Raw genomic sequence first — 12,599 nt, 5'->3', positions numbered from 1 at the left:
CCCCCCCCCCCCCCCCCCCCCGCTGGTAGAAGATTCTAGCCAGTGCCTCTGCAGCGAGACCGGGTGTATCTGCCATCGCCTATCCTTGTCTGGTTGAACGGGCCCATTTGCACGTCTGTGGAGCCTGACGCTGGAGAGGATTTGCAGGATCCTGAAGAACCTTGTGCGTCATCAAAAAGAGCTTCTCCTTTGCTCTTTGTTGTCTTACAGTTCCACGATCAATTCATGATGAATTCTAATGCATTTATTCACAGTTAGTATATTTCGACTCTCTAGGAGGTACTATAGAAGTAAATTAAAAACAGGGGTGCTGGGGTGGCTCAGTCGGTTAAGCGTCTGCCTTCAGCTCAGGTCATGATCTCTGGGTCCTGGGATCGAGCCACTCATCGGGCTCTTGCTCAACAGGGAGCCTGCTTCTCCCTCTGCCTCTCCCCCTGCTTGCCGTCCTCTCTCTCTCTCTCTGTTAAATCAATAAATAAAATCTTTAAAAAAAAGAAAGAAGAAAGAAAGAAAGAAAGAAAGAAAGAAAGAAAGAAAGAAAGAAAGGAAGAAAGAAAGAAATTAAAAACAGAATCTTGCCCCTGAGTAGTTTGCAAGTTTGGGAAGGTATAAACAACTCTAACACCAAGTAGAATGAGGTGAGTTCCATTTTAAAAACATAGAGGCTGGGGCGCCTGGGTGGCTCAGTCCTTAAGCGTCTGCCTTCAGCTCAGGGCATGATCCTGGAGTCCTGGGATCGAGCCCTACATCAGGCTTCTCCGCTGGGAGCCTGCTTCTTCCTCTCCCACTGCCTGTGTCCCCTCTCTCGCTGGCTGTCTCTCTCTCTCTGTCAAATGAATAAGTAAAATCTTAAAAAACAACAACATAGAGGCAAGGGGACTGTATTTTAATACTGGTAACCTACATATGTTAGCCATCATATTCTAGGATATTTGATTAAATACTCCAAAATCTTATGTCTAAACTTATTCTAAACATTTATCAGTTCACCAGTGGTAGATCTAAGTTCAGGTTAAATGCCACAGAGTCTAATTTTATTTTCTCCTGTGAATCCAGGGACACTTTTACTCAACACCAACAAATGTATTCAATCAGCAAATGCATACTTTCTGCTTATCTCTCTACCCTTCCACATAAACCCCAAATCCTTTCTTTTATTTGCGAGTAATCTGCTAGAGAGTTTAGTTCTGCAAATGATTGTGTAATTATTCATTCAACATATGTTTGCTTAGCTTACTTTGTGTCACATATTGTAGCCAGCCCTGAATATGAATAATGAAACACATCCACCCCCCACAAGGGTCTTTGTCCTCCTAAGATGCTTGTCCTCCTAGCGCTGACAGTCTCTGGGTAAAGAGAAACAGTGTCCAAGTCACCACACGCTGGAATTTCAACTATTACATGTAGTGGATTTAATAGGGTGCCCCCAAAATTCATGTCTACCTGGAACCTCAGAATGGGACCTTATTTGGAAATTTGATTTTTTGCAGACATGATCAGTTAAGATCATACTGCTTTAGGGTGGGCCCTAAATTAAATGATTGGTATTTTGTCAGAGAAAAGAAAAGGAGACTCAGATAGACCCAGAAGCACACGGGGAAGAAGGCCTTGGGATTTCAGAGGCAGATAATGGAGTGATGCCACTATGGCTCACGGAACACCAGGATTGCCAAGAAGCTGAGTCAAGGAAGGACTCTTTCCTAGAGCCTTCGAGAGAGCACAGCGCTGCTGAAACCTTGATCTAGGGCTTCCAGCCTCCAGCATACTGGGAGAAGCCTCTGGAAATTAAACACCATCTTTTTTTTTTTTTTTCCTCTCTCCCTTTGCTCCTCACCTTGAGCTCCCAGCACTTTGTTTGGACTCAGCCAGAAGAGCTATTATATTTGTCATTATCTGTTTGTAGACCCATCTATCCGTTACAACATGGGCTCCATGAGAGCAAATACTGTATCTTAGTTATTTTTATATCCCCAGAACTTCGCGGGGAACCTGGCCTCTGGGATTTGATTTACAAGTGACTGCACCGATATAGAGATAAATGAGTCAGCAAAGGCATGAATTAAATACCTCGTTTCCGCTCTACCTTCTCAGTCTGTATTTGGCCTTATGTAATTGCCTTTCTCTCTGGTCCGACTTAACATTAACTGCTTTTTCCTTTTCTGTGTGCTCTCTTTACCACTGACAAATATCTTTCTACCAGTTGTGCCAATAAATTTTTGGAAAACGAGGCTCTTCCTCATGAATTTCTTTGTTTGTATATGGAGCCATTTTTCTTTTTTCTTTTTTTTAAAGATGTATTTATTTGAGAGAGAGAAAGAGAGAGAGCATGCACGCTGGAGAGGGGCAGAAGAAGAGGAGAGAGAGAATCCCAAGCTGACTCCCTGCCAAGCACAGAGCCCAGTGCGGGGCTTGGTCTCACAACCCTGAGATCAGGACCTGAGCCAAAATCAAGAGTCGGACACTTAACCGAGCCACCCAGGCACCCCTGGAGCCATTTTTTTTAATTTCCTGTATCTCATGGAAATGCCAGCAATGTATGTTCCGCACCTGTGGGAGCTAATAGCCATCGGATGATTGGGAGCATGCTGTGTTGTGTTCCATCGGGGGAGAGAGGAAGGCAATGAATAACAGTCTCCCCTTCTCTAAATGAGGTCACCACCTAGGTCTGAAATCCACAGACAAGCGCCCAAATCAAATAAGACATACATAGGCTCTGGTAAAATACTTATATTACATAAAACAAAAATGTAAGAACAGTTTCTGAAGTTGATGAGAAATGAAGCACGTTTTCTGAACTAGAAAGAAGACATAATCTCGCAATGAGCTCACAACCAGTTGGACAACTGAGCCTTGTATTGTATTGAAATTGGATGTTCCCCCAAACACAACGTTCATGTTCTCTCTGGCCAGCTTGGATACCCCCACTTGGGGAGGAGGGAAGAGTTGCCACCTTTCTTCCCATTACAAAAGTTATAAAAATGTTCTCAGCCTCCCCTGCTCATCTTTCCACAAACGGAGACAGGCGATAATTATAAAGTAAAAGCACACTCAGCAAGGGATAAGGAGCTGACAGTTTTTGAAACATACTTCCCTAACCCCGCCAGGGAGGCTGCCTGAATGGGATGGACCCTTTGAATGGGATCAGTGTTCCGAGATGCAGGCTGGAGGGCGGACCAGGAGATGGGTGGACAGGAGAGGTTAGCCTCATCTACAGGGAGCTCTGAGAGGAGGGAGTAGTAAAGGGAATAAGGAAGGTCGGCAAGAGAAGTCAGCCTCGGAGGGGGAAGAAGGTGGAGTGAGAAGGGGTAGAAGCAGCCTAGTACCTTTTTCAGGCCGGGGCTCCGCTGGCCAAATCCAGCCTTAACGATGGTTCCTTAGCTCATCAGTGCCTCCAGTTTGTGATGTCAAGTCTCAGGCTCCCTGAACGCTAACTTGTAGAAATATAAAAAATATATGAAAAATATAAAAACCATCTTGTAGATAGATAGATGATAGATGACAAATACCGTTTGCTTGTCATTTCTTGCAAAGATATTTTATGGCGTATAAGATAGTAATTCCCAAGCATCTTTACAATGAAATAAAGAAGGCTCCCTGTAGGTACCAAATGTGTTGTTTCCATTTTGAGCTTTTCTTTTTGAATCCGCTGGAAGAAATGACCCGTTTTCTTGACATCTTCGCTCTCTACAAATATTACCACTTAGGAAACTCAGGAGTTTCATTTATTTTTGTTCTTTTGGTTTCCTATTCTAGGACATAGACGTATAAAACAAATTTTATTGTTATGTCATTGTATATGCTAGAGATAAGTAGACAAAACAAAATAATGTTTGTTGTGAAAGGGGGTTTATATTTAGGCATAAAGAACCTAAATTTTTTCTTCTAATTATTTTTTATGTTTTAGTTTTTTTCTTGGTTCAGTTTTGGTTTGGTTTTCGCGGTGGTTCAAATTTGAGCACACACAGAGCCGGTAGATGGCAGGTGAGAAAGGGCATTGGACGGGGCTCTGCTGCCATCTACCGTCCGTCAGGCGCCAACTCGTTGTTTCCCTGATGCCAGAAAAGCTAGCAGTCTATGACTCGAGAGTACTGTAAGTTCCCCCTTTCCTTCTTTCTGTTTTTTCTTTAGTTAAAGCAAAGTGAAGCGAATGCGGACACCAAAGAAAAGCTCCCTTTGCGCCTTCGAATCTTTGAGAAATTTCCAAACAGACCGCAAATGGTGAAAATCTCAAAGCTTCCTTCAGATTTTACAGTTCCTAAAATCAGGTATTGACGCTTTTATTTCGTTGTATATGCCACCTGCACGGTCAAGGATTTATCTTAAATCTGAGTCAGCCCTTCCTTCAAATTCATGTTTGAAAGAGGGTATTTTTTTTTCTGTGTTTCAGTTATTTCTATTTCTACTTTCTCTAGCACTGTTTTAAAAACCATCGACCCCTTTAAGCAATATATGCAGAACGGTCTTTTGACAGCAGCATTAGCCAAGACAAGAAGGCTGCTTCCCCCTGCTTCTCCTTGAGATGCCCCTCAGGGATTCCACTCCCTGGGTAATCGGCACAGGTGCTTAAGTAGACCCCAGTCTCTGACTTTAGCCACGTAAGGATAAACTTGACTCTTGTGGCCTTCAATTCTCAAGTAAATATGGAAATGCCACCAGCCAGGTTTCTCTGTTACCATAACAGCGTTCATCTAGAATGTTATGTCTGATTATAATATAATTTGCCTTCCACTTTTTTTTTCGAGTTTACAAATTCTTTAATGCATCTTAGACAAAGAACAAGTATTGCATTGTAAAGACTTGCTTAAAAGCATGTTAAGTCTGTTGTCATTGTTTCTTTATGCATCATAAACAACATAACTATTACGGGAGAGAATGGTACCTCGTTCCTTCTCATCCTTAACCTCTTCTTAACTTAGCATGGATACAACCTTAGAAGGAAAACCCTAGTGAAATGGCTTGCCCAACACTCTCACCTCAAGCTCTAATGGCTCCTTGTCTTCCATTTTTAAAAGAAAAAACATGGCATTTCCCACTTAATACTAATTGATTTTCTACCACTTTGCCCTTCAGTGAAGCATTTGCATAAAAGATTCTTTTAAAACACTTATTTTTAATAATTAAAAGATATTATTTCAGTTGTAGCTCAAAAATTACAAATAGAACCAAAATAGTTGAAATATGATGTTTTATTTTTTTTTCAGCATTGTATGTCTATTTAATTTTTTTTTAACTTGTGCTAAAATCCACATAGCATTACATTTACCATCTTCACCATTTTTAAGTATACAGCTTAGTAGTGGTAAGTACATTCATGTTCTTATGCAGCCAACATCCAGACCCTTTTCTTTCTATTGCAAGACCAAAAATCTATACACACTAAAGAATAACTCCCCGTTCCCTACACTGCTGACCCCTGGTAACCACCATTCTACTTTCTGTCTCTGTGAATTTGACTATTCTAGGTACCTCATGTAAGTGGAATCATATAGCATTTATCTTTTTGTGGGTGGCTTATTTCACTTAGCATAATGGAAATATGACATTTTTTCAATGGTTTTATTTATTTATTCATTAGAGAGAGAGAGCATATGCATGCAAGTGTGGGGAGGGCTGGAGGGAGAGGGAGAGAGAGAATCTTAAGCAGACTCCGAGCTGAGTGTGGTACCCAATGCAGGGCTCAATCCCACAACCCTGAGATTGTGACCTGAGCCAAAATCAAGAGTCAGCCGCTTAACCAACTGAGCCACCTAGGTGCCCCCAAATATGACATTTTTATGTAACTAGTTCTAAAAATAATTCTGTGAGGGGGTTATAAAAATATGAGACTGGTTATGGTGCCATAATATTTAAAATTCAAATGGAAATATATTTGCATTTCTGATTTTTAAAAAATTTTAACTTGAAAATAGGAAGTATAAAAGAGCCACAAATTAGATTCAAGATTAGTGGTTATTTGAAAAGATGTTATTTGAATTCTCACCATGCTTTGGAGATCAGATGAAGCAAGTTTCTTGGAGTTATTTTGAGTCTTTCAATGTAAAATTATCTCTTGGGGATTCTTATGATGGGTAGAAGTCAGAGAGATGAACTAATTCTTCCAAGTTTTGGGATAAAAAAAAGTATTACCACGATGGGATTCAACAAAATACCATCAATGAATATTATTGCTTAAAAGTTATTTCAGGGACATCACGTTTTTTTTTTTTTTAAAGAAAACAAAATTCAGGAAGCTTTCATTAAATTAATTACTTTGCTATTGAAATCTAAATACCACTCTTAGCACGATGTGTCTTATTTTCTATGCACTTTTGTCACCTTTATCTGAGCTCAGGCAAGTGCATCATTATAAAATGCCATCACTTGCTCCATTTCATTAACAATGCCTGACATGTGTGTGTACTTTATTTGCAAAGGGAAAGTTTCATGAAGCAGTTCATTGATCGCCAGCAACAGGACACCTGCTGCCTCTTACGAAGCCTTCCGTCCACGTCTTCCTCATCGTGTGATCACTCCAAACGATCTGCAATTGAAGACAACAAATACATTGACCAAAAAGTAAGAATCTTAACTACAGGGAACAAACTGAGGGTTGGTGGAGGGAAGTGGGTGGGGGATGGGTCAGATGGGGGATGGGTAAGAAGGCATTTGTTGTGATGAGCACTGGGTGTTGTAAGTGATGAGTCACTGAATTCTACTCCAGAAACCAAGATTGCACTAAATGTTAACTAACAAAGTTTAAATTAAGAAAAAGTAAGACTCACTGCTTCAAATTACCAAAGTTTTCTTACGCATATATGTTAGAGAAAAGAACTACAAAACTGGGGGGGGTTATGTGGGGTCCTGAAATCTAATGTCTCAGGAGAATAATGAAGAAAATAATTTTGTTTGTAGAAGAAATCATTAAACGCAACATTTGTAAATTATGAATTTAAATTTTGCATTTGTCCACGTCAGCTTTTGTGCCATGCCAGATAGCAGCCCTGTGACTTTGAGAGGCAGAGAGCCTCCCCAACCCTGCATTTCCTCCCATGCAGAAGGACTCTGATTGCTAATGGCCAGCCCAGGTTTAACAGTAGCCTGTATGCTGCCTGTTGCAAGAGACCATGTTTATTCCAGTTATTACGCCAGGGAGAAAAACCAGAGCAAGTTTCTCAAAAAGCAGTCAAAATAACTACCATGTGCTTATTAGTATGTGGCAGGAATTATCACCATGTATGTTGTCTTGTTCATGTTGTGATTTATCTATTTATCATAGATAGGGAATTTTTTCCCTCAGATTCCACCATTAGAAAATGAAAGATTGGGGCGCCCGGGTGACTCAGTGGGTGAAGCGTCCGACTCTTGGTTTCAGCACAGGTCATGATCTCAGGGTTGTGAGATGGAGCCCCACATCAGGCTCCGCACCAGGTGTGGAACCTGCTTAAGATTCTCTCTCTCCCGCTCTTTGCCCCTCCTTCCTGTCACTCTCTCTCTCCCTCTCTAAAAAAAAAGAAAAGAAAGAAAATAAAAGATCAATAACAGAATTGGTAAAAGATCTTGAACATTAGAGCTCACAGCATCTAATTCACTTGCAAGTGTTTTACTTCAGAAGTCCTAGTTTATTTTTTTATTCCTTTGAATTGTGGTTGCCCTTTTTCTGCTACTTATGATCAAATACATATTTCTGTATTATCACGTAAAAATAAAATGCCAGCTCCTTCATCCTTCAAGATTCTCTGTTCCCTCCACCCCACAAGGATTAGGCTTTCACTGTACCTATGCCTTTCTCCTTTGCTTCTTTTCTTCCACCCCCTTCCCACATCTCCCTTTTTCCTCTCCCCAGCATCTGGTCCTCTGCTGCACAATTCCATGACTTTGTTCTCAGCTATGATGATGATGATATCCTTATAGTGTGTCTTTTCTTGTTCAAGGATTTCCATTTATTTATTTTCTTCAGTCACCTACAGATGTTATTTCTCTCTCTTCTCCAACTTTGCAGAGGACAAGTCTGATGCCAATGTCATTTTTCTTTCATTTGAATATAATTAGGTTTTTCTTTGGTGATTGGTTGGTTGGTAGGTTTTCTGGCTTGAGGAAGCTTTTAAGACTTTCTATGTATCCTGAGAGTTCAGAAACCTTACCAGGATTTACTTTGTATGTCTTTTCTCATCAGAACTGCCCTAACTGGGGAGTCTTTTCAGTTTGCAGACTGAGCTATTGTCAGGGAATTTTTCATTTATTATTTGTTCAATGATTACTTTTCCATCTGCTCCTTTTTTCCTCTTACCTTTTTCCTTATGATTACCGTCTCTGTTTTTCTTCTGTGCTTTGAAATATTTGTTCTACTTAATCTTCCAAGCCATGAAATTGATCTCAACTGAGAGCTTCCTTTGCTTTTAAATTTTGAGTGGAAAATCACAAAATGTGATTTGCACATGCACGCGATATCCTTAACCCCCAAGACTTTGACTGTTTTTTTAAAATATTATTAAATTTGTCACGTTTCTTGTCCACAGTTGTATTTCATTCGATACTGTGCACAGGGCTTGGACATGAAAGTGCATGTGTCTGTGGATAATCAAGTGGGAAGATAAAGCCCTGGTTTCAGCCAGTCAGCCTGAAATTGCATTTTACATACTAGAACACAGATTGTTTATTTTTAAATTTTATTTCAGAAGCAGACTTTAAGCCAGAGGTGTGGAATGAACCCCCGGCCTGGGCTGTGGTTCTGACTAGCTGTCTCCAGGAAGAGTGCCAAGAGCTGGTAGCAGTTAAGCCCAGAGTGGGCATAAATCTACCACATGCTCTTGTAAATCACTAAGAACATTATCCCACTGGAAATACAAAATTGAAAGTAGCCCATGAAAATTTATTTTCTGTTTGAAAGCAAACATGGTATTTCCCACACTTTGTGAACACAGCATTTTGAAGTTGGTGAGGAAGACAATGAAGAGGTTCTTGGCAGGTGTGGTCTGAGAAGAATTGGGCACATTCTGTGCACCCCTCTGGGTGCCCACCATCCTTCCTCCCCCAGCGATCCCTGTGTTGGGTCCCAGTCAGAGAACTTCACATGCCATTTCTGATTTCCTTAATGTCCTTATATCATTGTGGCTTCTTCCTACCTTCTCATTTGACAGTTCTTTTTAACTAACAGAAGGGAAGATAATTACAGTTTTATTCTGTAATCTTACAATTGAGCCTTTCTTATAATCTCCTAAAATATTAACAAACTAGCAAAGACACCGCTTCTCGGTGGTATCCAAGTTACTCAGCATCCTAAAAGAGACTAGAATTTTCTGAAGACTGCAGGGAGTCCCCAAACTGTGCATTGATTCCAACACACCATATGTGATCTTACGTGAGGAAAATTAGCAGTGATGGTTAGGTTATCCTTCATCCCATGCAAGCCTAGTTGGCCCCCGTATAGGTAACCTATAGTTGTATCTCCTTGTAAGCTTCGTTCTCTGGGTCCAAACTCTAGTTGGGAAGGTGGGATGGAGAGAACATATTTTTCTCTTCATCTCAGGAGCCGCTACCCTGGCGTGGCCACAGCAAGATTTGTTACACGCTACCATTCCTTCTTAAAGCCTTGGCTTTATTTAGGCCTCCGAGAAAGTCACCTTCACTCCTTTCAAGTTCCCAGTGTTTCCAGCCTCAGCTGCCATCAGTTCCTGGCATTCTTCATAAACACTTGGAACTTGTTGTCTTTTGGTGAGGGCCATCAGCCAGGAACACCCAAAAGAGAGAACCCACTTAATTCATTTCAGCATTGAGGATACATAGGGGAGCAGAAATCGAAGAGGGAGCAGTCTGGTATTTTGTATTTTTAAATAAGCCAAGCCCTTTTTATTTTTATTAAGAAACCCTAAAGCCATGAAAAATTACATAAACACACGACAAAAATGCTGCACAGAGAGCATAACCCTCTTAGCTCCTCTGATAAATATTTTTCAGCGAGCACTTGGAAATTTCTGTGACAGCCCCAGCTGCCTTTGGAAATGCCAGGCAGTGTCACGTGGATGGCAAGGTTTCTCACTCGATGTGGAGAAACTCCCGCAGCACCGTACAGCACAAATTGAGGCTGTTTTTCCTCAAAGAGGAGGAAGAAATAAAAAGTAAACGAGCGGCTGTCTTATCAGTGATTCCCATGACATGACAAAAAGGAACACTAAAATAAAACTTGTCCCTTAATAATTGCCTCTAAGGAGAAACTTCTAACTCCCACTACACTGGTGGGAATCACTTTCCTCTTGCCAAGGAAAACCCTGAGTGCCCAGGAACCGGAAGATCATACGTAAAGGGATAAAAAAACAAAAACAAAAAACAAAAACAACAACAACAAAACAAATACGAAAACTGACAACACAAGGTGGGATGTTTTTGAGTAAGCAATGCAGGAAACCTGAAAACACCTGCCAGGCAGGATTTACCAGTCATTACCCTGGCTTTGAACAAGCCTAAGTAACTCCATGGCAACCTTGCTTTGCAGCAACTGTGTTCTTAAAAGGAGCTCTGATTACCTTTATCACGTCGTTTAAAATACCTGTCCTTCTCTGCATAAAAAACGAACAAACAAAAACATAAAATCTTAAGTTATTGTTGCAGATCCTAAAGGAAAAGGACAGGAAACAGTGATTTCTCACCTCTTCCTTAGGGTGAATGGCTGCCCTTCCTGACTCCATGGAAACGGGCATTCCCAAGGCTAATTCCCCCATTCCTTTCTCCTCCGGCTTCCTCCACCTGGGGCATCAGCCAGGGGTTCCCTGTCTTCCTGCTTAAAGGATAACCTGCATCTCTTGAGAAGAGTTTTTCTAGTTTCCAAGCGGAAGGCAATGGTTTTCTATTCATTTTTTGTCCATATTATTGAAATTAAACCCTGGGTTTCTTAAATAGAGTGCTTGGTAGTAAACTGAGATGTGAACTTGCTTTTCCAGTAACCCTAGTAATGAAAACAGCCCATTCAGTCATAACCAGTGAATCATCTCAGCGAATCATCTCCCCACAGTCCACAGTCGGATATGGGGACTCTCACGGCCCTTTAGCTGAACTCCCCTATCTTTCTGCCCTGATGTCTTGGCTGCTGTGCCATGTTGGGGGTCAGAACCTCACGGTGTCTGGAGAACATGAGGGAACCACATGGTCACATCAGCCTGAGACAGACAGACGGATGAGGTCTGTCCCAGACCCCACCTTGTGCCCGTGCACTTCCTAGTATAGTTTCGGAAGTCACGTGATAAAGAACAGAGCGTAGTTTCCTGATAATGGGGCGATGTCTGTCCTCTTTCTTACCTTCCTCCTTTCTGCTAAGCTTATAGCAATTTCCATAGTAAGCCTTCACCATTACCAGCTAACACATGTACAAAATGAGGAAAGTGATACAAGTAATTACTATGTTTTCTTTACCCTTTTCGTTTCCATAAGTCTTCATGCTCGCTCAGTCATTCGGCAAATGTTTAGGGAACACCTGTTATGCAGCCAGCACTCTTCGGGCCCATGGGACCTCAGCACTGAGTGAGATGTGAGTGGTGCCCTTTAGAAGCTTTTAATCTAATGGGAAGAAACATGTGTAAATGCACGGAAGCAAAAAGTGTTACAGGAACCTGAGCTAGGACCCCCCCCCACCCCCCTTAGAGGAGCAGGAAGCTTGAGCAGTGCAGGCGGAGGGCTATTGCCGATCTATTTTCCTTGTTGTTCATGAATCTGTTGACTTCCTTTTAGTTTGATTTTTTTATGATATTTCAGTGACTACCCCCATCCCCTATATAATAGTGTCTTAGACTCTCACGAAGTAAATTAAATTGCTCTGGAAAGATTTACTCTTTACAAAGCCTTGTTGATTGCCAGACAGCATTTTGTATTTTTCTATGTGATTATAGAGTGTTTGATGAGATGTTCCAGTAACTCCGTACATAGCAAGTTACTGATCTATAATTTCCAGGCTAAACGTTTACTCACCAAAAAAAAGGGGGGGGGAGAACAGCCTATTTTCATCTTTAGGGCTTTTGCTCTTCTGAAAGAATTTTGTAAAATAATAGCTTAGCATCTCTGCAGTGCCATTCAGGACGTATCTCTAGGAGAAGAGTGGGAGATGACATGCCGCCTGGGGCGGGGGGATCACAGAGTTACAAACAGTGTGTTCCGGGGGAGGGGAGAAGCCGCGTTCATCAGCCCACACGTGATAACCCTACGTACTTCTCTCCTTAGCTTAAAAATGCATCAGTGGATGATTGATTCGCTCCCCACAAGGAGAGGAAACAAAAAGATACAAAAGATAAATGAAAACTTTTTCTTACATTTTTATTAATCTTCACAGGATGTTTCTGAGCTCAGATCAAAATACAGCTGAGTTCGAGTGCACATTTTTCATTTGACATTTATTTCTTGAGGCCCTTTATATGCAAACAGTGTCCAGGGGTCTGTGTCATAAACACGTTCTGCTGCTTTCAACTAACGTGAGAGGAGGAATTCCCTATCAGTTATTTATTTTTGCATTTTATTTGCATAGTTTGTTGTGTAATCACTTTGGGTTTGGGATTATCAGTAATTTGCTTGCATTTATTGGGTGTCCAGCCACTGAAGGTCAAAAGTGAAAGCATCGTGGGATCAAGCATCTTCTATAG

The 12,599-nt window shown here is 41.2% G+C and overlaps 1 protein-coding gene across 1 annotated transcript in view; it reads left to right on the top strand.

Moving 5' to 3' along the window:
* Positions 1-12,599, top strand: part of NALCN (sodium leak channel, non-selective) — a 285,252-nt gene that overhangs the window by 198,430 nt on the left and 74,223 nt on the right. Inside the window, 2 exon segments of the mRNA XM_040624300.1 lie at positions 4,129-4,265; positions 6,414-6,555. Coding sequence (XP_040480234.1) covers positions 4,129-4,265; positions 6,414-6,555 — 279 coding nt within the window.

This window comes from Ursus maritimus, unplaced genomic scaffold (genome assembly GCF_017311325.1).
Source record: "Ursus maritimus isolate PB19 unplaced genomic scaffold, ASM1731132v1 scaffold_10, whole genome shotgun sequence".
NCBI classification, from domain to species: domain Eukaryota; kingdom Metazoa; phylum Chordata; class Mammalia; order Carnivora; family Ursidae; genus Ursus; species Ursus maritimus.
The sequence above is the reverse complement of the archived record's forward strand: the minus strand, read 5'-3'. Positions and strand labels throughout refer to the sequence as shown.